Here is a 26,935-nt window from a genome sequence, read left to right as displayed (position 1 = left end):
CCAAACATGCATGTGCTATTTTCCCCCTCTCTTGGCAGCCTGCATAAAAGAGCCTATGCAAAATACGTGGGCTGTTATTAAAGCATGCGCTATACTAGAATTTTCAGAGGGAAAAATCATTCATGGCTTCCCCCTTGAAATTCTCGGTGAAATGTGCACAAACAGGTAAATTTTAAAAGAGTTGCTTGCCTAAAGTATATGGGCCACTTGTGCACAACTATTATTTTTAAAAGCAGCAAAATACTTGTGTATATGTACATGTGTGAGCAACATAATGCGTGTAAAAAAAGGGACGTGCTAGGGGTGTTCGGGGACGGGGCCAATATTTATGCAAATAAGTTGCTTTTTCAAAAACCAGCCAAAGTGTCACGCGTAAGTCTTTTACTTGTGTATATTTACAGTGCTGCTCAATATCTGGTGTAAGTGATCATAAACATCATAAAAGTGGAAAGATGGGTAGAAGATTTGGTGCAATGGGAGGACTTCAGACTGTAGAGCCTGGAGGGTCTTCAATAAGTGCAAATGGACTGGGCAGACTGGTAGACTAATTGGTAAAACTGGTTATGTCATTGCTGCGCACATGTTACAAAATCCCCGACTTGCATGTTTAAAAGCAGATTTACAGAGTAAACGTGTCAAATTAATATGAGTAAAATCTGCACGAGTAGCCTTTTAAAACTGGAAGTTAAAATATGCAGGTATATCATTTGCTCACACTTATTTGGCTAATTTCCAACTGATTTGGATAAGTAGCGCCTTTCTCGCTGCATTGACAGACAAATTTGAACTTATCCGGATAAGTAGCAGCACTTATCTGGCTATATTCTGATTTAACCGGCTAAGTAGCAGCAGGCCTACAAAGCTGGATACGTCTAAAAAGTGCTACTTGTCTGTCTAAGCAGTGCTTTTCAGACTTAACTGGCTCCGTGCAGTTACTCAGCCGGATAAATCGGCATTTATCTGGATAAGTCCAAACTTGCGCAGTTTATGGTTTTTACATACACAAGCATTTGTGTGGGCATCTGTACTCGTATTTTATAAACTGTGCATATTGTTTCTGGCAGGTTATAAAATATATTAGTAGATTACCAGGTGCCCATATACATGTGTAAACAGGCGCACGCAAGCAGTTTTGAAAGTTACTCTCATATTTTGCGGACTGTTTGAAAATAATATGTATGATTTTTGTTTTTTCCAAATTAATATTTTCTCTGCCTGAAAACAATAAACAAATATTACATGCTCTAGACCAGCGGTTCTCAACCTATGGGTTGCGACCCCGGCGGGGGTCGAACGCCCAAAACACAGGGGTCGCGCGCTCCCGGTCTCTCCCGCTGCCGTTGCCGCCGGGCTGTCAGCACGTTCAAGCCCAGCGGGAACGGCAGCGGCGCTAGAAGAAGCTCTGCACCCGCGGCTGGGCCTTTTCTTCTTCCTGCGCCTGCCCCCCCCTCCCGTGACCCGGAACAGGAAGTGAATCGTGGTGCGCGGGAAGGAGAGAGAGCCGCGCTGCGCCGCGCGAAAAAGTAGCAGCAGCGGCTGCAGCATCGGTCCCCGAGCAATAGAAGCAGCCGGTAATGGAGAAAGGAGACAGCAGCATGAGCCTCCCGCGGCCGATGGGATTCTTCTTTCTTGGCCAGCGGAGGCTGCTGCAGCTCCCATTTGTGCTCGGGGGAGAAGAGGAAGTGAGTGAGAGAAAGAGAGAGAAGCAGGCAGCCAGCCTGTGTGTGATTGACTGGTCAGAGAGCTGATGTGTGTGTGTGTATGTGAGAGACAATGAAAGTGATTGCTCAGGGAGATGACTGATGTGTATGTGAGAGTGTGAGACATTAGTCAGGGAGGTGACTGATGTGTGTGTGTGAGAGAGAGAAAAAGCATGGAAGTGAGAAGTCTGGGTATGTGAGAAAGCATGGGCGTAAGAAGCCTGGTGTTGTGGGGGTGAAAGAAAGCATGGGAGTGAGAAACCAGGGTGAGTGTGCATGCATGAGAGAGAGAGACTGCTTGGTAAGGTGATGGTGTGTGTGAGAGAAAAAGACTGGTGTGTGTGTGTGAATATGAGAGAATGTGATTCAGGGAATGAGAAGCCTGTGCACGTGGAGAATGAGCATGGAAATGAGAGAGACTGGTGTGTGTGTAACAGAGAGAAAGTGATTATGGGAATGAGAAGCCTGTGCATGTGGAGAGAACAAGCATGGGAGTGAGAGACTGGTGAGTGAGTGAGTGTGTGTGGGTGTGTGTGTGTGTGTGTGTGTGAGAGAGAGAGACAGAGAAAGTGATTATGAGAGTGAGAAGCCCATATATGTAAGTAGAACACGGGAGTGGGAAGCCTGTGTGTGTGTGTGTGTGTATGGCATGAGAGAAACTGTTCAGGAAGGTGACTGGTGTGTGTGAGAAAGTGATTATGAGAGTGAGAAGCCCGTATATGTAAGTAGAACACGGGAGTGGGGAGCCTGTGTGTGTGTGTGTGTGTGTGTGTGTGTGTGTGTGTATGGCATGAGAGAAACTGTTCAGGAAGGTGACTGGTGTGTGTGTGCCAAAGACTGTTTGGGAGATGATTGGTGTGTGAGAGACAGAAACTGGTCATGGGGGCATGACTGGTATGGTGTGTGTGTGTGTGAGAGACATGGGCACTAAGGAAGAGGACCATAAGTATAGAGCTTAGCTTCTACTGCTGCTTCTGGTGAGTGCCACGGCCTGCAGGGAAGGGGAGTAGGAGAGCTGCTGGAGGGGGTAAGTAAAGGTGGCTTTTTAAGTTTATTTTTCTTGACTGCCATTTTAATTGTGTGATGTCTGCTTTTTGAAATATTTTATTGGTGTTGGAGAATGTTTAATAGTTTTTATGCGTTTTTAATTGTTGGATGTTCATAGCTGTTTTGAAACATTTATTCTGCTTATTAGTATAGTTTTACAATTATTTCTGTGTGGGGATCTATAGCTGCTTGCTAGTTCTGTTTTCCTAATAAGAGGTGTATTGGTTTTTAGGACCTGATTTAATATTGTAGTGTTGCCTTTTCATAGATAGGGTTGCTCCTGTTTGAGTGTATTCCATAATACAGGTGTAACTGTGTGCGGATTAGTTTATGTGCATTACTACAGATCCTGGGAGTATGTTAGGTCGGTTCTGTGTCTGTTACCGAGATGAGATATTTTGCTAGCATGTAAGCGTTTGTATCGGTCTTATTTGTTGTGTTTTCTCAGAGGACATGCATTGGTGGTAAACTGCTGTCTTTTCATAAGTAGGGCTATTGAGCCTGGAAATAGAAGGAGTTTGAGTTGCTGTTACTGAGATGTCACTAGAACCAGAATATCTTTTTTGTAGGGTGAGTTGTATGGGGAATGTCATAATTCTGCTTTACATCCATTATTGTGGGTCAGGGGGGTTCCTGTGGATACAACTGTACTTTTACATCTAGCCCCGTGACGATCATGGGTCAGTGTGCCATGCATGTGAGAACCTATGGTGAGTTGAGTTACATTCACATTATAAATGTCATAATTAAATGATAAGTGTGCACTAAAATCCAACCCCATCCATAACCCCGCCCCCTTATGACCAAAGCCCCGCCCTCACCCCACCCTCACGGGGCGAGGGCGGGGCGAGGGGTCACCGCAACATGAGGAACTGTATTGCGGGGTCACGGCATTAGAAAGGTTGAGAACCACTGCTCTAGACTTATCTTCCAAATTCTACTGACAGTAAGGCTAATAGTCATACTGAAACTAACAAGACCTGCCAGAAGGGAGACTATAAATGATCTAGCAAGGTTCTGCCATGCTGGAAATGTGCCAGAGTGAATTTAAAAAGTAATTCTTTATATATAAACCATTCAAAATGCCCTGGTTATTGTACACTCTGATAGGGATCAGGGTTTCATTAAGTATCAATTTGCCAGTTTACCTCTTCCAGAAAATGTGCTCAAACCTCCAAAAATAAAAGGGTGGACGTACCTTCCCACCCTGTTTACAATCAAATGGTCTTTCCTTGCCGGAGTTAATGTCATTTTATTCCTGTGATTTTTACAAATATGTGAACTGTACCAAATTAATGAACTTGGCATACCTTTGACTTTCATAACACCAGATTTTATTAAATTCCTTCCAGAAATTAGTATAATTTGGAATTTATTAATTTAGAATTGAGATTCTATCGTATTCCCTAAGAAACAGTGAGGTCAATATTCAAAAGGGTTTATCAGGGAAATTTTAGATTTACTCAGAAAAAGCCCGAGATCTGAATCTCCCGCCCCTTTCACTGTAAATAGTTACCCAGGCAAGTCATTACCTGGCTAAAATTTAGCTGGTTAAAAAGAGGTAGGGCAGGAGGGTATTTCGGAAGCATGGCTGAAGTTTTTCTGGCTTTGTGCCGATACTGGGCACCAGCTGGATAAACCTAGCCAGGCAAGCGTGATCTGAGAAAACGATGCCCTGAAGCTATCTGGCTCAGTGCTGTTGAATATCCAGATGAAGTTCCCTGATCACCAGCAAACTGACTATAAACCTTTGCACTCCGATTTCTAACAGATGAGAAATTGATAACCTTGCAACACTTAGAAGAACACACAACTTTTGTTGATCTGGATGGGTTTCATTTTGGTATTCCTATGTGCTGCATATCCGTGGTTCTACCCTTTTACCTGGTCAGAAGGAAACCACAAAGCAAAGCTGCATGGTTTGATTCTCTTAGGAACAACCACTCATATTCATAATAAGGGCAATTTTGAAAAGCATGGAAATGCCTTACCCTATCTGCAGGTAATGTTGCTTCGTGTCCGGGTAACTTTTCCTGCAGGGAGGCTAGGTGCTCCCGGGGGTGGGTGGGCAGGCTGAGGAGGAGTTCGCACTTAGGCATGAATGCTTGTACTTCCAAACATATGCACACAAATTTACCCAGAAAAAAGAAACCTCACAAAAAAGCAGGTGCAGATTTGAACACAAACTTTTTGTTAGTCAATTTTCAAAGGGAATATTCCCAGATATAGGGGGTTATTTTCCAAAGCGATCGCACGCGAAAAGGGACTTTTCGCGTGCGATCACTAAATGGGGGCGGCGTCAAGACCGGAACAGGAGGAGTCGGGGCGGCACCGGGGCGGACGTCGCGAGGACATCGCGGACAGCGAAAAGGTAAGAGCCCTTTTCGCTGCCTATTTCGTATCCAATAGCGCCATCTTTTATGATGGCACTATTGGGTGCGAAATCCAGCAGCGATCGCAGGCCTTCCCCCCGCTTCGCCCCCGCCCGCCATTAGCACGCGATTCAGGGAGCCTTGCGACATAGGAAAATCTAGCCCAAAGTTTGTGCACAAGGATTTTATCTGCAGTAAAGAATTTGTATCTGTAAGTGGATGTGCGAAGATTAATGCTGGTATGTTATAAACTGTGTGACGGGAGCGACACAGTTGATAAAATACCGCATATTTCTGCTCTAAAAGTATGTGCAAATGTTTCAGTATGTGCAAATATTTTCAATGCAAGAAAACACATACTTTTTCTATCCATTGTATAAACAAACATATGTGCATCCATTTTATCCACAAAATAATCATGATACTGCGTGAATAAACATCCAAAATTAAATGTGGAGGCAGGTATATTTTAAAGTATTCGCGAATATGTGGAATCACCAGTTCGCCGATTCCTCCACCAGTTATCCCATTTCTTCTCCAGTTCACATAGACTCTCTAGCATTTCACCTTAAATCCACACTGCTTCACCTAAGCCTCCTAACCAAAACTGCAGATAATAGACAAGTCTGGTTTCGCTTGCGTCAATTAGCAGATGTAAATGTGTACGAACAAGTTCGGTAAGGTATATGGGCCGGATTTTAAAAGGGTTATGAGCGTAAATCCGGAGGATTTATGTGCGTAACCGGCCTTACGCGCACCGGGCCTATTTTAAAAAGGCCTGGCGACGCGCATAAAGCCCCAGACGTGTGTAAGTCCCGGGGCTTTACTAAAGGAGCGGTCTGGGGGCAGGGAGGGGCGGGGCCAGAGGCCTCTGACAGAGCGGCCATTGCCACTGTGTCGGAGGATCGCGTGCCGGCAAGCACCAGAGGCAGGCGCAAAAGTTAAGATAATAATTTGGGGGGGGGGGGGGGGGATGGGACTTCCGGGATGACGTCACCTCGGTTGGCAGGGTAACGAGCCAGCTCCAGGCCCTCTTCCCCCTAATCGGCTGCCATCCCCCTCCAATTTTTTTCAGTCGCCTCTCCAAATGACAAGGGGATGTGGAGATTTGAGGGCTATCAGATCGCCATAATTTGCGGCGCCGAGCGTTCCAGGGCCTGTAATGCTCACAAGATCGGCGCGACCTACCCAGCAGCAAAAGTGAGTCAGCTTCGGGCCTTCTCCCTGCTAATCGGCAGTCATCCTCACTACCCTTTTTTCCCCCCGTTTTTTTTCTGCTCAGGGGTGATAGAGGACGTTTGGGGCTACAGATTCGCCACAGTTTGTGGTGAAATTGAGGACTCAGAGGCCCGTTATGCGCCAAAGATCAGCGTGACTATCCCAGCCTAATAAACATAGTGTGGCCAAGATGGCGGCCGCAACCGCGGGAGCCAGCCTAACTCCAGTAGCAGAGGACTCAGAGGAGGCCCTGCTAAAAATATCTGCCCGGGTCGCTGAAGCTCTGGATGCCAGGCTCCTAAAACGTCAATCTTCTATGGAGGATATCAGAAACGCTGTCAAGGGGCAGGCTAAAAGGCTGGATAGAGCACAGATTGTCCAACCAGGAAGACCGGCTGCACGTGGTGGAAAGGCAAGTACAAGCGTTATCAGCACAAAATTCCTCTCTGCTGGACCGGATAGATGATCAAGAGAATAGAAACCGGCGCAACACTATTAAAATAATAGGCCTCCCTGAATCTGTCCTAGAACAAGAACTGTATGGTCTTATTGAAACCTGGCTGTCCAGTCATTTGGGTCTGAATTTAACCTCTGGTTGCTTGCGCTGCGAAAGGGTGCACAGAATGGGGCCACCCAGGGAAGCTGCTAGTAAACCACGGCCCGTGATGGCCAGAATTTTAAACTGGTCACAAAAAATTCAGCTTATGCGAGCCTTTCAGCAGCACTCTGGTGTAGAGTACCAGGGACACAAGATCATGCTGTTCCACGATTTCTCCACAGCAGTTTCAACACAACGTAAAGCCCTGTCTCCTGAATGTACGGAGTTACACAAAAGGGGGATACCATTTGCGCTACTCTTTCCTGCTAAGCTGAGAGTTCAACATAACGGTACTGTCCTCTTCTTCTGCAAAAAGGAGGAAGCCAATTCCTTCATATCCTCGCTGGAGCCAGGAAACGTTACTTGAAGGGCAACGGCATGCCGGATTTGAATTTGCCAGAGCTTCAGTTTTCATTCCAACAACACTACTAAATGGCTGATCTCGGTCCCCTACAGAGGGGTGAACCCTCATCTCTTCATTGCTTTTATTACCTTAGTTATTCTTGTTGACTGAGGGATGGTTCAGCTGCTCCTTAAGTTTACCAAGTTCTGTTTAGTTTACTGTCAGCAACAGCAGATATATGCTCTACGGAGGGGAGGTGGATAGGGGGCAGAGGGAAGCCCATGGACCTGTGGGGAAGATGGGTACTTCGTGCCTCTTAAGGAGCAAGGAGTTCTGGGTTTGGATGTATTCAGTATGCGTGGGGTATGTATGGGTGTGGATGCAGATTGTGTTTGTATGTGAGAAGCAGGCTGGGGGGGGGGGGGGGGGGGGCTCAGGAAAATGCCCAGGAGCCCTTATGTTTTCCAAACATGCATGTAATGATTATGAAATGTGTTCTGGGGTAGGGGACAGAACGCTCAGGCTGGGGGGCGTTTGGTCTGACCACTATCAGTGCTTCTTCTTTGATACAATCTGTGCTTTTTGTTCCTTTAGCCAGCTGTCATGGTATCGGTTAAGGAAACATCCCTGAACGTGGATGGTATCCATTCTCCAATTAAACGCAAAAAACTGCTCTCTTTATTCCAGCCTTTAAAAGCACAGGTGGTCTTTTTACAGGAGACTCACTTGATAGAGGTGGAACATACCAAACTGAAGCAGGAGTGGGTGGGGAGCTGTTACTCATCGTCTTATTCTTTGCGGCAGAGAGGTGTAGCAATACTTATACACAAACAGGTACCATTTCAGCTGGATAGAGTTCTGCAGGACGTGGAAGGTCGCTATGTTGTGGTGGTGGGGACACTCTACCAACAGCGAATAGCTTTCTGCAATGCATATGCTCCAAATGTCTATTCTCATGACTATTTTTGTTGCGCTTGGAGGTGGACCCTTGTCCTGGAGCAGTGGAGAACGGCTCCCTGGTAGGGACCAGGAAGCACCTGCCTCCAGGGGGTGGAGCACAGGAGTAGACAGAGGCTAGGGTGAGCTTCACCACTGAAAGCCCACGGTCCCCCCGGGTAGAGCCGTAGAGACCCAGACCGCATGGACTTAGGTGGGCCTCACAGGGTCTCCCAGAGAGGTAGTAGAGAGGCGTGCCCACGAACAGCAAGGGAGCGCAGTCGGACACTAGGCTGTAGGTCTGGAGGAGCAAGGAAGGCCAGAACAGCGTAAGCGATGACAAGGTAAGGGACAGAGCCAGAATCAGGAGATGTGGTCAATGGCAGCCGGGGTCAGAATCTGAGGATCAGTCTGAGGAGTAGTCAACAAAGCAGGGGTCAGGTTTCAGAGGTCAGACGAGGTCGCAAGGCAGGCAGAGGTCAGGATCCAGGCAGCGAACAGAATGGTCAAGGAGCAGGCCGAGGTCAGTACCAGAGAGACAGTCCGAGGGTACTACCTGGGGAGACAGGACAGACAGGTGCTGGAACAGAAGAACACTGGAACAGAAGGACGCTGGAACAAGGCTGGAACAAGACTGTGAACGCAGAGGCAAACTAGTACACTTACAGTGCTGAACCGATTGCCAAGGCAAGGAAGTGCAGGCAGGGACTTCCTTATATCATACGTTCAATCAGGGCGCGCCGTGGAGCTAGGATACGCCCCTGGCCCTACAAGAGGCCGGGCGGTCCAGGCGCGTGTAAGGGCGTGGCCAACGCCACTGGGGATGCCAAACTCCGGTGTGAGGCCTGGTGCGCAGTGGAAGGCCCGTGGGACGCTGAGGCCTGGAGGAGCTCACGGCTGCCACTGGAGAGGCCGACCCGATTTGCAGAGGATCTAGCGAGGTGAGCAGGCCCGGGGCGCGCAACAATTTTGTCAACCTGGTGGGTATTTTAGCTAAATTGCCAGATTGTGACCTCATCATGGGAGGTGACTTTAATACTGTTATGGACAAGCAAACTGACTGTAAGCCCCCGAGGCCCGTGAGCAGTAATGACCTGCACTTAGGCGTCAACTTCCTTTGACACGAGTTAAATTTAATAGATATTTGGGGAATATTACACCCCGGGGACCGAGATTTCACCTTTTTTTCTCACCCTCATAGTTCTCACTCTCGGCTGGATTATATTTTGGTACCGGAAACCTTTTTCCCCCGAGTCACTGAAGCCACTATAGGGCCTATTTCAATTTCGGATCACGCTCCTGTATCTGTCACTTTGCAAATCGGTAAGTTCCCTCCTTCGGCTTTTTCCTGGTGAATGCCTCCAGATCTGGATTCTGATATATGCTTTCAGGAGTACATTAAAAGAGGGGTGGGAAGAATATATCAAATTTAATAATACACCCAACCTTGCCCCACATACGCTCTGGCTAGCTGGAAAAGCAATAATGAGGGATAAAATTACAGCTTACGTTGCCACACGAAATAAACAGCGGACTGCAGAAATTCTGCGTCTAACCGCAGAGTTAAAAAAAAGCACAGGTTAAATTTGTAAGGGACTCCACCGCGGCAAACAAGCAGAAGGCAGACCGTATATGTCAAGCCCTAAATACTGCTTTGCATCAAAGAGCATCGAAATCATTAAGATATTTTAAATACAACCTGTTCAAACAAGGGAATGTACCAGGTAAACTCCTTGCAAATTTAGTTAGACCTAGAAGACCAAAATCCTTTATCACCGGGGTTAAGGGTAGCGATGGCGTCTATCATACTCATCAGAAAGATACCAAAGCCAGTTTTGTAGCTTATTATAAGAAATTATACGATTCCAAATCTCACCTTCGGCCAGTGTCGGAGGAGTTTTTTCAAAACTTTAATTGGCCTCAACCGCTTGGCGACAAGCTCCAGGTACTAAACGCCCGCATCGTGGACTCTGAAATTTTTGCCATCATACAGAAATTGAAAAAGGGTAAGGCGACTGGTCCTGATGGGCTTAGCAATGAGTTTTATAAAGCCCTAAAATTTCCCTTATTGCCGACTCTCGTATCTTATTATAATTCTTTAAGCCAAAATAAACACCTCCCGCCGGAAGAAAATTGTTCGACTATCATTCTGTTGCCAAAGAAGGGGAGGGATCCACAAGATGTGGGATCTTACAGGCCCATCTCCTTCATTAATGTTGACATAAAAATCCTTGTGGCAGTCCTGGCAGCCCGGCTCAACAATATCCTGCCTACTTTGGTACACTCAGACCAGACCGGCTTTGTCCAACATCGACAGGGAGTACAAAATGTGAGACGCCTCATTGCAGCCCTTAAGTTACCACTCGCAGGAGGAGGCCCTAATTCTCAGTTTAGATGCTGAAAAGGCTTTTGATTCCCTGTCCTTGGATTATATGTTTTTGGGAACTCCAAATCTGATCAAATTACTGCCCCAATACCGTAAAGTGATTTCCTCTCCATGGAAAGTACGATAAGACAAAATACATAACATCATTATTTAATTTACTCTGCCATCTATCCAGGGAAACTTCAAAAGCATTCTAGAGCAGCCTTGTGCTCCCAGTTCAGTATCTGGCATTCTGCCTTTTCAGTTTGCCTTTTCCATTCTCGCATCTATTGAGCTTCTGATTTCTCTAACTATACATAATTATTTTGTCTAGAATCTCTTGTGTTAGGGATGGAAAATGTTGTGTTTGATTTTGTGAGATACTTTGCCAGATTTTGATTTTTTTCATCTTTTTTTTTTGTTTTTGTTTTGTTTTGTTATTTTCATCAACTTCAAGTCACCTTACATTGAGTCAATGCAAACAATAAAATGATACAAAGTTAAATGAGAAAACATGGAAACAACACAGAACAAAGTTGAATACTTAAAGGTGAGCATTGGCAAGCTGTAATAGATTTATTTTTTTAGCCTGGGCCAGAAGAGAATTACCAACAGATTGTCTTGGACATGGGAACGGAGTTCATGCCAGTCAAAAAGTGCTGGAAGAGAGAAGGCACCAAAACAAGAGGTAGCTTTGCTTGGTGCAAGGGATGCTGCACAGTTGCATGACTGGGAGTAAACAGGACGCTAAACAGAACAAAACTGAATAGATCTGCATTTTAATCTAACGACTCACCTTTCCAAAATCAAGCTCAAGGCTACATACAGATTCAAGTACAGTGTTAGGTCCCTGTCCCCGGAGACTTATAATACCTGAGGCAATGGAGGATGAAATAACTTGCCCAAGGTCGTAAGGAGCAGCAGCGGGAGAAACAGGATTCACACCCTGTCTTCCCTGATTCTCGGCACACTTCTCTCACCTTTAGGTTACTCTTCCACGAACGAGAGTGGAAAGATCATGAACACGTCGGTAAGACTAGAAATCTGCAGACCAGCGATAGAAGCTGTGCTGAGAGTTCTGTAGTAGTTGGGAGTAGATGAAGGGAAGATTCTGGGAGAGCAGCTAGGCAAGGCACGCAAGAACGGCAGCAGTAGAGACAGGCCTCCTAGTCTCCAACTTATACTTCCAGTTATCACAGAGTGAATGAGCTTTCTCTCTTAGACCAAACATGGAAGGAAGTGAAAACTTATGCATGAATTTTCTAGTGCTTGTTAAAAAATGATCTAATCCTTACCAGACTGAGGTCAATTTTAATAGGGTAGATGCTAGGCCCATGTTCCACTTTCTGCTCAAGTATGAACTCAATCAGTGAATTTTCATGGAAGTTATTGTGGTGATGGATAAAAAAAATTAAATCAGCTTATTAGTATTTTTTTCCATGAGTTGAAATGTGCTAATAAGCATGGGAGGTGGTTACTTTAGAATCAATGATGTTGTGTGCATCACTGTCAAAACCATGCTGGATGCCAAGCAGAAGTAGGTAAGATTGTATTCTCCTTCTCACACAGCTGGGGAGGTTTGGAGGGTCTTCTGAGAGGTGTACGGAGGGGTCAGGAACACTGTTCCCTCTAAGCTGTGTGTACCCACACACAAGTTGTGAAACCTGTGCACATAGCAAAACTAGCACATACACAAGAAATCCTGATATTATTTGCATTATACTGGCTCATAATGCCAGGGAACATTGGTCAGGAGGGCTGAGACCGAAGGAATCACTTTTTAAGCTTGGACAGGGAAAAAGTCACTAAAGTTTTTAAACTCTGGTTAGGGTCAGTGGGGGTGAGGGGTGATTAGGTAACATTAGGCTTGCAATTCAGGTAGGAGAGAGATCAGCCCACAATACCAGGGAAGATGCTGGCTTAGAGGGGATAAATCAATGACAGGACTTAGCCAGCTAATACAGATTTTCAACAGTAGCCAGCTAAGTTTAGATGCCAAGATTTGATCATCCTAGATCTAACTGGCTCGATTTACGATGATTGCCAGCTAAGTTAAGTGCTCCTTTTTTTGAAAACTGATCCCTCCATGCTGATCCTTCACAAATAGTGCTAGATGTGGGATTCTCAACCTGAGTCTGGATAAAGATTTAGAAAGGGGTTATTGGGGGAAAAAAATCTTTTTTCTCTTGAGCGCAGAATTGAATTTATTAAAACTTATTATTCACAGTGGCGTAGCGAGGAGTGGGCGGGGTGGGTGGCCGCCCCGGGCGCCGGGTCTAAGGGGTCGCCAAAAAGCTATTTAAATAAAAAAAGAAATTAGTATTTTAAGCCCAGATGTAAGTGTTGTTGAATACTGGCAGATCATCTTTTTTTTTGTTTTGTTTTGTTATGAGAGATTTATAGTAATGGTAATTCAATTTACTAGGGTGCCTGTGCTCTAGCCCAGGGGTCCCCAACCACCGGTCCGCGGACCGGGACCGGGCCGTGGGAGATTTTTGCCGGTCCGCGGCGCCACCAAGCACAGGCAGGTGTGTCGCGCGCTCCCAGTCTCTCCCGCTGCCGTTGACGCTGGGCTGTCAGCACGTTCAAGCCCAGTGGGAACAGCAGTGGTGCAAAAAGAAGCTGTGGCACCTGCGGCTGGCCTTTTCTTCTTCCCGCCCCCCCCGTGACCTGGAACAGGAAGTGATACACGGAGCGGTGTGCGGGAAGGAGAAAGAGCCGTGCCGCGTGATAAAGTAGCAGCGGCGGCTGCAGCAACGGTCCCCGAGCAATTGAAGCAGCCGGTAATCGAGAAAGGAGTCAGCAGCATGAGCCTCCCGCGGCCGATGGGATTCTTCTTTCTTGGCCTGCGGGTGCTGCTGCAGCTCCCATTTGTGCTCTGGGGCGGGGAGAAGAGGAAGTGAATGAGAGAAAGAGAGAGAAGCAGCCAGCCAGCTTGTGTGTGATTGACTGGTCAGAGAGCTGATGTGTGTGTATGTGAGAGACAATGAAAGTAATTGCTCAGGGAGATGACTGATGTGTATGTGAGAGTGTGAGACATTAGTCAGGGAGGTGACTGATGTGTGTGTGTGTGTGAGAGAGAGAAAAAGCATGGAAGTGAGAAGCATGGGTATGTGGGAAAGCATGGGCGTAAGAAACCTGGTGTTATGGGGGTGAAAGAAAGCATGGGAGTGAGAAACCTGGGTGAGTGTGCATGCATGAGAGAGAGAGACTGCTTGGTAAGGTGACGGTGTGTGTGAGAGAAAAAGACTGGTGTGTGGGAATGAGAAGCCTGTGCACGTGGAGAGTGAGCATGGAAATGAGAGAGACTGGTGTGTGTGTGTAACAGAGAGAAAGTGATTATGGGAATGAGAAGCCTGTGCATGTGAAGAGTGAGCATGGGAGTGAGAAACCTGGGTGTGTGTGAGAGACACATCATGGGAGGGAGAAGCCTGTATATCTGAAAGAGAACATGGGAGTGAGAGACTGGTGAGTGTGTGTGTGTGAGAGAGAGAGAGAGAGAGAGACAGAGAAAGTGATTATGAGAGTGAGAAGCCCATATATGTAAGTAGAACACAGGAGTGGGAAGCCTGTGTGTGTGTGTGTATGGCATGAGAGAAACTGTTCAGGAAGGTGACTGGTGTGTGTGTGCCAAAGACTGTTTGGGAGATGATTGGTGTGTGAGAGACAGAAACTGGTCATGGGGGCATGACTGGTATGGTGTGTGTGTGTGAGAGACATGGGCACTAAGGAAGAGGGCCATAAGTATAAAGCTTAGCTTCTACTGCTGCTTCTGGTGTGTGCCACGGCCTGCAGGGAAGGGGAGTAGGAGAGCTGCTGGAGGGGGTAAGTAAAGGTGGCTTTTTAAGTTTATTTTTCTTGACTGCCATTTTAATTGTGTGATGTCTGCTTTTTTGAAATATTTTATTGGTGTTGGAGAATGTTTAATAGTTTTTATGAGTTTTTAATTGTTGGATGTTATTCTGTTCATAGCTGTTTTTAAACATTTATTCTGCTTATTAGTATAGTTTTACAATTATTTCTGTGTGGGGATCTATAGCTGCTTGCTAGTTCTGTTTTCCTAATAAGAGGTGTATTGGTTTTTAGGACCTGATTTAATATTTGTAGTATTGCCTTTTCATAGATAGGGTTGCTCCTGTTTGAGTGTATTCCATAATACAGGTGTAACTGTGTGTGGATTAGTTTATGTGCATTACTACAGATCCTGGGAGTATGTTAGGTCGGTTCTGTGTCTGTTACAGAGATATTTTACTAGCATGTAAGTGTTTTATCAGTCTTATTTGTTGCATTTTCTCAAGAGGACATGCATTGGTGGTAAACTGCTGTCTTTTCATAAGTAGGGCTACTGAGCCTGGAAGTAGAAGGAGTTTGAGTTGCTGTTACTGAGATGTCACCAGAACCAGAATATCTTTTTTGTAGGGTGAGTTGTATGGGGAATGTCATAATTCTGCTTTACATCCATTATTGTGGGTCAGGGGGGTTCCCGTGGATACAAACTGTACTTTTACATCTAGCCCCATGATGATCATGGGTCAGTGTGCCTTGCATGTGAGAACCTATGGTGAGTTGAGTCACATTCACATTATAAATGTCATAATTAAATAAGTGTGCACTAAAATCCAACCCCCTCCATAACCCCGCCCCCATATGACCAAAGCCCCGCCCCTGCCCCACCCCCACCCCGCCCTGCCGGGCCATGGAAAAATGGTCTTGCTTGAAGCCGGTCCCTGGTGCAAAAAAGGTTGGGGACCACTGCTCTAGCCCACGCCCAATCCATGTTCCACTTGGCAAGCATGAAACTTAGGAAAACGAGGGGTAGGAGCAGCCCTGACCCTATTTCAGGTTGCAGGGTGGTCGGTAGAAAAATCGGTTTTCTGTTACTTAAGCCTCAGCCGACCCAAAACCAGGGATCCATCGCACCCGGTCCGCCAGTTTTACAAAGGAATATAAAAAGGAGAGCGGATCGGTTCCCTAAATGAGGCATCACATACTAGAAGGCGGACCAGAGCGGCATTTCTGGCGGTTCAAGGCTGACGATGAGTGTGGGCGAAAGCGGTTGAAGGATGGAGCCTGCCGCAAGCAAGCTTCCATTATCTTAGCTGTATAGCTTTTGTTTCTGTACAGCTGCTAAGTGAAAGACCTGATTAGCGCATTAAGGGCAGAGTTGGATGTTATGGTGAGCCTCACCCCGCCCTCCAGGGGTGCAGGATGAACCAACGTGATGAGAAGCCGCCCGCAAGGTGCAGCCCTCTCTAGGCTGCAGTCTACTTTTTTCCTAGCACCGAGGGTCGCAGCCTTTTCTTCTGTTTTCATGTATGCAGAGAGCTATCCCCTCAACCCTCATCGCGCTTGATTTTGGTTTGTTTCATACACTTCGCAACTTTTAATTCTCTAGTACCGCAAACAGGAAAGCGCTTTTAGCCTCCGGCTTCTCCACTCCCTATCCTCCCCTGTGGCGCGTGCTTCAGCGCTCTCCCGCACAAAATCTTGTGCATGCGGCGTCAGCTCCCCTTCCCCATTCTCACCCTTCAGGCTCCCGGACGTGATCCTCTAGCACCACGCAGGCAAGGGAGGTACAGCTCCAGGCGTCAACGTCGCCCGGGTCCTCACTTGAGCCCCGCGAATGCGCGTGCTGCCTGACATGGCGGCACTGTGGCGGTGCGGATAAAGTAGGTAAGATAAAGTAGGTAAGACTGTAGCGGGTGTTCGCTCCACGCAAATCATTGATGGAGGGAGGGGGCGCCGAAGAAGTCTCTTGCCCCGGGCGCCAAATTGTCTAGCTACGCCACTGATTATTCACACTCATCACAATATAGTTCGAGGTGAATTACATCATGTGTTCATAAAAAATACAATGATCAATACAAACTCTATACGGGGTGAGGGGGTGGAATAACAGGGGAGTGAATATGAGCAGTTTGGCACATGTAGATAGCGTTTCTCTTACTAGCTCAGCTTGGGAAGCTGCTCCTAAAAGTTACACTGAGGTTCTCAAGATCTGAAGCTGCATGGGCAAAAAATGCTCTGGCTGCCCTTGAAACAGCAATCTACCACCTTCTGGTCTGCTATCAGACTTGCCATGCAAGATTATTATGTCCGTCTGACAAAACACACTCGACTCCAAAACTTGCCGTCTCTTAACCATTCTCACCTCCCTCCTCAAACTTCCTTTGCCTCCCATACCTGCTTCGTCCTCTGCTCAGACTAATGGCTGATTTCTTCCATGAAAAGACTAATAAGACCTGGGCTGCTGCTAGTTTTTTGCTGCCCTGTGTGAACAATTATTATGCTGACCCCTCCACCTCCCCCCCCCCCCCCCCTTCTCATTCCTTTCTTTAACTCTTAATTTTTTATTGATTTTCCAGTTAGGGCCAATGCAATCCAAGGCAAACCTTACATCCTTGTGGAGCCCCCCCTCCCCCACCTCAGACTTTCACACAAATAATTAAAATATGCATTTATAGTAATAGATTTTACATGAAAAAGAACATTCAAAATAGTCTTCTGAGGTAAAAACATCACCAACATCCATATTATATGCTGTGGTGCCAACCAGAAAACCCTGGCAAAAAAGGCACCTGAAACCCATATGGTATTAGGCCTATTGTAATGCATATTGGGTGTGGTCCTGGCCCTCAGAAAGCCATGAGTCAACTGAATTGCAATTACAATATAGTAATCCTCCTATACTAAAACAGCACTAACTACCGCTACTCACACTGATAACCCTACCTCTGAAAAGGCAACACTGGAAATATTCAGGCGAATTTTAAATCCCCTGCGCGCGTAAAAAAATGGGCGTTACATGTATGGCCGGGCCTTGCACGTGCTGCACGCATTTTCAAAGGAGCCCAGCCATGCGCTGAAGTGCCGGGCCCAGAGAAAGGGGCGGTCTGGGGGGGGCAGGGAGGGGCGGGGCTGGAGTTGGCTGCTGTCCCGGGGAAGCGCATGCCGGCAGCCAGCCGGCGCGCATAAATTACTTCTGCTCCAGAGAAGCAGCAACTAACACAATAAAAAAAAAGAAGTAAGGTAGGTTAGGTTTAGTGGGTGGGAAAGAGAGGGGAAGGGGAAGGAAAGTTAGGTAGGGGGTTAGAGAAATTCCTTCCCAGTCTGCTCCTTAATTGGAGCGGACGGAGGGAACTGGGGAAGTGCCGATTGCATCGCCACGCGGACTTGCAAAAGTACACTCCCCCCCCTTGCACGCGCATGTTATAAAATTGGCGCATCCATATTAAAATCTACCCCATTATACCAAGCCCTAAAACACCAATACACCTCCTACTGGGAAAACAGAACAAGGCAGGTTGCTACAGATCCCTACACAGAAACTACCTGCCAGCAAAATACCTCACCTTAGTCACACATGTAAAATACAGATAAACTCTCCCCACATGCAGAAAAAAAGAAACCATAAACAGAACTAGAAATGCACAGACAAAAACTAAACTGGAAACCACAACAAGCTAAACTCAATATGCAGTGAAACAATGGAAAACCAGAAATAATGCCATACCTCAGAAAACATCAAATGAAATCAAGAAATAAAAAACATCATAAAAATAAATAAAAGCACAGTTACGTGGACAGATAGGCTGAATCTGCCCTGGTAGATTTTTAGCTGGCTTAACGTATGCTACTGGTTTCATAGCGAATATACTTTTAGCTGCAGTAAATAAAGGCATTCCTGGGGGTGTTACTTGGTGGGAGGAGAGAACTACACCTGTAACTTTCCAAAGGAGCGCATGGGTGCACACTGACATGTGTGGGTTGGCATTCGCCTAACGATGTGGCTGTTTTATAACATACACGCACATACGCGTGTATGCTATAAAATAGCCTGGGCACATGTATGTGTATGCCCTATTTAGCAACTGGGTGTGCACAGCCGCACACATCTGGGTATGAGCTGCGTAATGGGAGAATTTTATAACCGGGGCGTTTCCATGCCATTACCAGTTTCACCAGTTCATCCACCAGTTTGCCCAGTATAGAGCTAAATCCTCCAATCCCCTCTGGTTTAATAGCCTGCATTCTCCCCAGGTAAGACAAGCCCTTTAAACACCTGAGAAATTACTTTTTTTTTTTTTTTTTAAAGTTACATCTCCTCTATAGCAGAAGAAAAGTAACGCAGCACTGGACCTGGGCATGTGCCCAGGCGTGTAAGTAATTGCGTGTACATATCCTGGCCCTGCCCTGAAATGCCCACATCATGCCCCTTTTTGAATTGGAGATATTCATACCACGAAGGATGCACAGGCATGTAGGCGGCTTTTAAAATCTGCTTGGCACGCGCCATGTCCTACATGTGCGCGCACCTCCTGATTTTGACATGCGCCGTGTTTTTAAATTTTACCTCTTAGAAGGAAATTCTCAAGCAGCCTGCACAGACTACTCTGTGGGCACTTTTTACTCACAGACTTTAGCCAGAATTTTCAAAGTGGATTTAAGCTTTGAAAATTCGTGGGCATGCACAGAACCTCCGGCATCATGCATGCATTTTGTAATCTGTAGTGCATATATTACTAGCTCTAATGTAATTCAGTGTGTGTACAATATGCACTAGTTGTGTGTAATGTACTCTGTCCCATATGTGCACTACGATGCTTCCAGCCTCTTTTTTTTCTCTGCTTGTTCTTACCTTTTCCAGCTCTTTGACAAGGATTTTAATCAGAATGTCGCAGCTAATGGGATTCCGATCAATTTTCTTATGCAGCGTCCATCGTCGCATCCCTGTGAAATGAGAAAGTCTGTCCAGTGACCAGCATGACTAAACTGTGCAGAACTGATGTTCAAGTAAGCCAGCGAGCAGAAAAGATATCCGGATAAAATTATCCAGATAGCTTTAGCTAAATATTCCACAGCACTTATCTGGGTAAAAATGCCACTGAACATACTTGGCCTAAAGTTACCTTGATCACTTTGCTGCTTACGAGGCGACTGAATATATTGTAAAAAAAAAAAAAGTGGTCCAACCGAAGCTCAATCCCCTTTCTCTCCACTCCCCACACCCCCACCCACGTTAAATATAAACGTAGCAAGCGAGCGGCATCCTGATAGCTCCCTCTCTCTCTCTCTCACCCTCCCCCTCCCCAAGAGAAAAAAAAATGTAAAGGGACGAACAGCCCAATCCCCCCACAACCCCTAACTCAAAAATCATGGGGCACCAAATTCCTACCCTCCATGCCTACCCCCGAACCTCCAAAAGAGCTGAGAAACCCCAGTGGGAGAAGGAGAGGCTCTTAACTCCTCCTGCTGAGCTGCGATCAAAATGCCGGTACAGCTCTCAGCTGTACCGGCATTTAATAATCATTTATGCACTGGGACCCATCAATGGGCGAGTGAAATGAATAAGTGAATATTAAGTGCCGGTACAACTGGTAGCTGTGCCAGCATTTAGACTGCAGACCAATGGGAGGAGGTAAGAGAGCCCCTCCTCCTCCTCCTCCCACAAGGATTTCTCAGCACTTTCTGAGGTCTGGAGGTAGGGGGGGGGGCGGGGGTGGAGGAAAGCATTTAGTACCTCACAACTTTTGAGTTAGGGGATGCGGGGAGATTGGGAGGCTTGGCACGTTACATTTTTTTGACTCTTGGGGATGGGAGGGAGAGGCATCGCTGCTTGCTTGCTTGCCATATTTATGTTTAGTTTGGATGGCGGAGGGATAGGTGGGAGAAGGGGTGGATCAGGCCCCACTTGGCATACCAGGTTTGTTTGTTTTGGGGGGGGGGGATGGTGTTATTATTATTATCTGGCTAACTTTAGGCCTATAATTTTTCCAACCAGCGTTAAATGAATAAATTTAAGCCATGCTCCTGGGACATCCTGTGCCATCTCTTTCTTATCCAGCTAAATTTTAAACCAGGTAATAACTTGCCTGGTTAAAATGCTGCCACTCAGTGGGGCAGGAAATTTAAACCTCAGGGTCTGTCTGGTTAACTTCATTAAGTTCAGTTGTGGACACAAGATGACAAGCACTTAGAAGCATCTAAAAGGATATTTATTACAGGGACACCGTGAAGGTTTTTAGACTGGGAATTTGAAAATCTAAAAGATAAATCTGGTTGTACCTTCAGTCTGCTACTGGATAAACTGATCTAGTTAATTTAATTCAGCAGTATACTCAGTGGCACTGTTTTACTTGGATTAATCTGAAATTATCTGGTTAAGTTTATCTGGTATAGTCAGAACAGCTCTTCAGCATGACTAGAGTTGGGATAACTTCGCCCCTCTCTGGAGCACCTCTGATTTATCCATTTAAGTTAAAGCTGTGTAAACAAACACTTTACCTGGATGAAGCAGAGGTGGTTAGTGTGGGCGGATTTTTAAATCCCGCAGTTTGTCCGGCTACCATCCAAACTTAGGCAGACAAAACTTTTCAATATAGACCTCCAAGTTTTTAAACTCTAATGAAAACCTGCTAACAGTGGCCAAATTCAACAGTGACATGAGAATTAAATAAAGCCTTTACATCCTCTGGTACCTTGTATATGGCTCAGGCCAAAAAAACTGACTGCCCGTTTATTGACTCCTCAATAAAAAGTTTAATACCCAAGTTACAGCTGCAGTAAAAAACTATTATGGGCCTTGGATTTTCAAACAAACTTCTGCCACAGACAAAAAATAGAGAAAACAACTTTAAAAGTGGGAAATCACATGATATATTTATCTATTTTTGGTAAAGGTTGGCTTTATCTTTTCTATCTCAGTTACTGGCCTGAACCAACTGAGAAATCTCAAGATGAATCATAAACTTCTGTACCAAAGAAATGAGAGGGTGTAACTATCCATAGAGTTTTATGAAGTCCTCCCTGACAAGGGATGCTGAACTTAACAAGCAACCAATACTCTCCACACTAACCATACATCCTGCCCCACACCATCTCCACAACAGGCAAATGTCTACTGGGAAAGAATATACTGCTTATGTCCCCACCTCGATCACATTGTGAGCCTGGGTGATGGCCGTCCAGTTCTCTGAGAATCGCCTGTACACTGCGGAGAACGTCCAGCTCAATCTCTACATGACGGGATTGGGAGAAAGGGAGAAAGGGAGAAAGGGGCAGGAACAAAGTTGCAGAAGAGAATAAGAAAACAGAGTTTGGTTCATTTTTTTTTTAGCTAATATAAGTTTTATGTAAGCTAATATGTAAGAATGAGCCAGATACTGTACATGAGATCTCGAGATCAGAGGTCCCTCCTTCCGATGGATGACATACATTTCCGTAGTTATTTATTTGAATAATTTACTCAAAAAAAAAAAAGTCAATTGTTTTCAGTTTTTAACCTTTGCATGCAGTACAACATCAGTCCCTCACTGACCAAGACTATTCTGGAGAAATTAAAACCTTGCATTACAGACAAGACCCTTCAGTTTTGCTCTTTATTTATTTGTATCACTAAAGTTTCTTGCATTTTCTAGATTTTGTTATTGGACTCAGTGTATGTTTATACTTGGAAGGTCCTTTCTTTAGTGGCTGAACTGCATTTTCGAATGGATGAAGGTGAAGTCGCTTGAGCTGTCTACAGCATTTCTGCACTTTGATCTTTTCAGTGGATCCAATAAATTAAGAACCAGTAGGGACAAAATTAAGTTTTGGCCAAAAATAGGGGAAAGAGTACAAAAAGTCTCAAAATCAGTTTGCATGCACAATATTGAAATAATACATTTTTTTTCCCAAGGGTTTAATTTTCTTCCTTGGAAAATCCTTTACTTGCTCATTTTGTTTTGACCTGATGAAGGGAGACTAACACTTAAAAGCTAGTCAAAAAATGTATTTAAATTAGTTCAATAAAAAGGTATCACTTTATATATATATTTTGTTTTAATTTTTATTTGATTAATGACCCACCTTTGCAATGTTTAAGCAAGGTGACATTTCTTTTCTCACAAAAAAAAAAAAAAATCATACAAGCAAAATTTTCTGCAAAAAAGCAGTTTGGGATTTTTGCTCAAGTACTAAATTTAAAAAACAGATAAGTTTCACAGTGCCAATAGGCTTTTATTGATTTTTTTCCCTAAACATTTCAACTACAGTGTATAAACAAAAAAGTACAAAAAAACCAGAAATGGGTTAGATATATATACAAATAGCGATATATCTATACCTATGAAAAAATAGATTGGTTACAGCCAATTATTGAACCAGCTATGCATCCAGCAAATTTACTCTGATCACCTAAATAAGAATTTGTAAGAAAAACCAATACATTTCTAGAATCTTTATCCAAGCCCCAAGCCACTACATACCGTATTTTTCGCTCCATAAGACGCACTTTTTTTCCCCCAAAGGTGGGGGGAAAATGTATGTGCGTCTTATGGAGCGAATATAAAAAAAAAACCAAACAAAAATCTAACAAACACCCCCCCCCCGACTCCCCCAAGACCTGCCGACTTAATTTCCTACAACCCCCCCCCCCCCCAAGACCTGACAAATTAATTTCCTGCAACCCCCCACCCTCCTGACCCCCCCAAGACCTGCCAAACGTCCCTGGTGGTCCAGCGGGGGTCCGGGAATGATCTCCTGGGCGTGGGCCGTCGGCTGCCAGTAAACAAAATGGCGCCGACGGCCCTATGCCCTCACTATGTCACTGAGACCGATCGCTGCTATTGGTCGGTCTCAGTGACATAGTGAGGGCATAGGGCCGTCGGCGCCATTTTGTTTACTGGCAGCCGACGGCCCTATGCCCTCACTATGTCACTGAGACCGATCGCTGCTATTGGTCGGTCTCAGTGACATAGTGAGGGCATAGGGCCGTCGGCTGCCAGTAAACAAAATGGCGCCGACGGCCCTATGCCCTCACTATGTCACTGAGACCGACCAATAGCAGCGGTCGGTCTCAGTGACATAGTGAGGGCATAGGGCCGTCGGCGCCATTTTGTTTACTGGCAGCCGACGGCTCACGCCCAGGAGATCGTTCCCGGACCGCTCCTGGACCCCCGCTGGACCACCAGGGATGTTTGGCAGGTCTTGGGGGGGTCAGGAGGGTGGGGGGTTGCAGGAAATTAATTGGGCAGGTCTTGGGGGGGTCAGGAGGGTGGGGGGTTGCAGGAAATTAATTTGGCAGGTCTTGGGGGGGTCAGGGGGGTGGAGGTTGTTAATTTAAAGGGTTGGGATGGGGGGGGGGGGTTTTGGGGGTTCCCACAGAAAGAAAAATTTTCTGATCTGGGGAGTGGACCGAAATGGCCCTCCCCAGACCCGAAAACAAAATGGGGAGAAAAAAAAAAAAACTATGCACTCCCCTAATTTGCTCCATAAGACGCCCAGACGCAGAGCCGGTTTAGCACAATTTATTTTTTTTTAATTTTCCCCCTCTGAATCCTAAGTGCGTCTTATGGTCAGGTGCGTCTTATGGAGCGAAAAATACGGTACTTCAACTGTTATTGACTATATTGACTGCAAAAAAGAGTTGAATATTCCGGTTTATAATTTGCAGTGAGTGAATGTGAACCACAGACCTTTGCTATCCATGAATGACGCGGGGCTAAGGAAGTTCCTATGCTGAGATGACACGGCCTGTCGTTGTCAGGTGGGAGATCACACAGGGTCTCAGTAACTCTCACATGGCTTTGTCCTTTGTTCAGTCTAAAATAAGGAAATAGTGAATTAAGTCTTAAGAAATAAGTAAAATGTTTTCTCACAAAACTGAATGTTACAGAGATAACAGCAATAAGAAAATATGCCCAATGCATTGTTTGATGTTTGGCATAACTTCAATGCTTCGGCAAAAAGGCTTATAAATGTGAAATGTAAACATGATCACCAAAGCATTAGCCCAACTAGACAAATATGGTAGGTTAGATTTATGAAATATGTTAGGTAGGCTTCCAGTGGTTTGGCTACTCTTGAAAGAACGTGAATGTTTAACGTTTAAGACGGACTTCAGTTTCAAGGTCAGTAGGCCTGCACTCATCGGGCACGCTGCAGACCTGAGCTCCATGGAAGAAGATGACCGCCAGGTAAGTCTGAGCAGTTCACAGGAGCAACAGCACTCACTGGCAATAAAAGTTGCGCCACACAGGAGCTCCTGTGTTCTTAAGCATTCCAGTATTTACAAAGGTGAAAACAAGGAGGCACTTTAAATAAACTCTCCTTCCTTATCACGTCTGCTTATTTCCATTTCCCCAATAAATACTGGAATGCACGAGAGCACTGCAGCTCCTGTGCAACTTCAGCTTTTTGCTGTTGGATGCAGTTACTCCCAAGATACTTTCCTCCTATCGTTGCTAATAGCAGGATCAGTAAAGATGCATCAGGCTTGTGTAGCATTAATCACAGATTTAGTCTGGTGTTTTGAGGCCAGCCCACACTGCTTACACAGACAGACAGACAAAAGTCAGAGAGAGTCCCTGAAGTCACGGACAAATACAATGTGTTCTTAACCAGAATAAATATGGCTGCCATCTAACACCTGGAGCTGACAGCCACTGGCTAGGCTGAACACAGTGCAATAATGAAATCCATTTCCATGGGCAAAATACTGTTTTATCCACAGCCATGGACGATTTGATTACTGCTTACCATCTACATGGGTTAAAGTATATATGTATGTCAACAACACAGGCTTTTATCTATATATTTTTGTAGGTGTTTTCAAGTGGAGTTTGGTCAGGAGAGGCAACTATGCACATAGTTTTGGGTATTCAAAACTATGCATGTTATTTTGTCTAAAAAAAGTGCTGCACAAAATCAAGCGCAAATTTGTGAGGTTACTTTGAAGGGGGGAAATAATAAAAGCAAACCTACACATGAACTTTTACTTTGATTATTTCATTAACCCATGGATAAAAACTACTCATGAGGGTTATGGGTAAATTAGCTTGATTATCTACCCCATAAATCCCTGTAAGAAAATATGTTGACAAATTCTGCAGTTAACCTGGGAAACTCCTATAGAAACAACTTACTCCAGAGCCAATCAATGCAATGTTCCCTTCTTATTGTCAAAATGCAGTCTGGATTTTAACAAGGCAGAAATGTGCTAGTGTACTAGAAAGACTGTTTCATTAGAATACACAAAATTATTTTCCTTACTATGCATCCATATTTCTTAACCATGAAAGCAAGAGTTAGACTAACACTTTGTTTTCAATTGGGTCCCAGAAGCACGAGGAGTTAAATGGGGAAATTTTCAAAACTTTTACCTGCAGATTTTGCACCAATGAAAAAGTAATTTACACCTGCTTTTATATGGATACTTTTCTTGGCAAAGCTAAATATATTCGTTATTGCCTTCCGTGGCAGAACTCTGCCACAGGAACGCCTACACAAACATGCAGGTAAACTTCTACAGTGCACCTACTTATACCCATGGGCAATTTTCAAATAGTCCATTTACCTGGGTAAATGCTGGCATGCATGCATAAATGGCATGTATTTGCACATATGTATGAGTAGGATTTACAAAAGTAATAATTACACATACAATTTTTAAACTGATAATAAATGTATACAAATTGGTTATATTTCATGCCTATACCCACATATAGCCACTGTAATGTGGAGGTATACGCATATTTTTTCCATTTGGGACTGTGCAGAGAAGGTTTTAAATGGAAGAGCTGAGGGAGACAGAGAGGTACATTGACGATACCTTCAGGGACATAGTAGCCAAGTCCCAAATCCATTCTGGCAGCCCCAGTGCTGCCTTGGATCAGAAAGGTCTCCCAGTAGGAGAACATCACCCTGGTGTAGCAGGAAGTGATCCTGTAGCAAGGACCTGCTCTCCAGGTGATGTATTGTCCTCTCGCACTGAGGACAAATCTCCCAGGGCTACTGCCCAGGAGGGAAGGGTTAGGCCGGCCATCATAGTTAGTGATTCAATTATTAGAAATGTAGATAGCAGGGTGGCTGGTGGACGTGAGGACCGCCTGGTAACTTGCCTGCCTGGTGCGAAGGTGGCAGACCTCACGCGTCACCTAGATAGGATTATAGACAGTGCTGGGGAGGAGCCGGCTGTCGTGGTACATGTGGGCACCAACGACATAGGAAAATGTGGGAGAGAGGTTCTGGAAGCCAAATTTAGGATTTTAGGTAGGAAGCTGAAATCCAGAACCTCCAGGGTGGCATTCTCTGAAATGCTTCCTGTTCCACGTGCAGGTCCCCAAATGCAGGCAGAGCTCCAGAGTTTCAATGCGTGGATGAGACGATGGTGCAGGGAAGAGGGATTCAGCTTTGTAAGGAACTGGGGAAACTTTTGGGGAAAGGGGAGACTTTTCCGAAAGGACGGGCTCCACCTTAACCAGAGTGGAACCAAGCTGCTGGCACTAACTTTCAAAAAGGAGATAGAGCAGCTTTTAAACTAGAACAAGGGGGAAAGCCGACAGTCACTCAGCAGTGCATGGTTCGGAGAAATGTATC

General features: G+C 45.3%; 1 protein-coding gene across 1 annotated transcript in view; it reads right to left on the bottom strand.

Annotated features, from left to right (window-relative positions):
• Positions 1–26,935, bottom strand: part of PIK3R6 (phosphoinositide-3-kinase regulatory subunit 6) — a 276,075-nt gene that overhangs the window by 149,319 nt on the left and 99,821 nt on the right. The window contains 3 exon segments of the mRNA XM_029600333.1: positions 19,218–19,309; positions 21,511–21,594; positions 24,034–24,160. Coding sequence (XP_029456193.1) covers positions 19,218–19,309; positions 21,511–21,594; positions 24,034–24,046 — 189 coding nt within the window. The 5' untranslated portion in view covers positions 24,047–24,160.

The sequence above is a fragment of the Rhinatrema bivittatum genome, chromosome 4 (assembly GCF_901001135.1).
Source record: "Rhinatrema bivittatum chromosome 4, aRhiBiv1.1, whole genome shotgun sequence".
Lineage (NCBI taxonomy): Eukaryota > Metazoa > Chordata > Amphibia > Gymnophiona > Rhinatrematidae > Rhinatrema > Rhinatrema bivittatum.
Note: the sequence above shows the minus strand (reverse complement) of the source record. Positions and strands in the feature narration are given on the sequence as shown.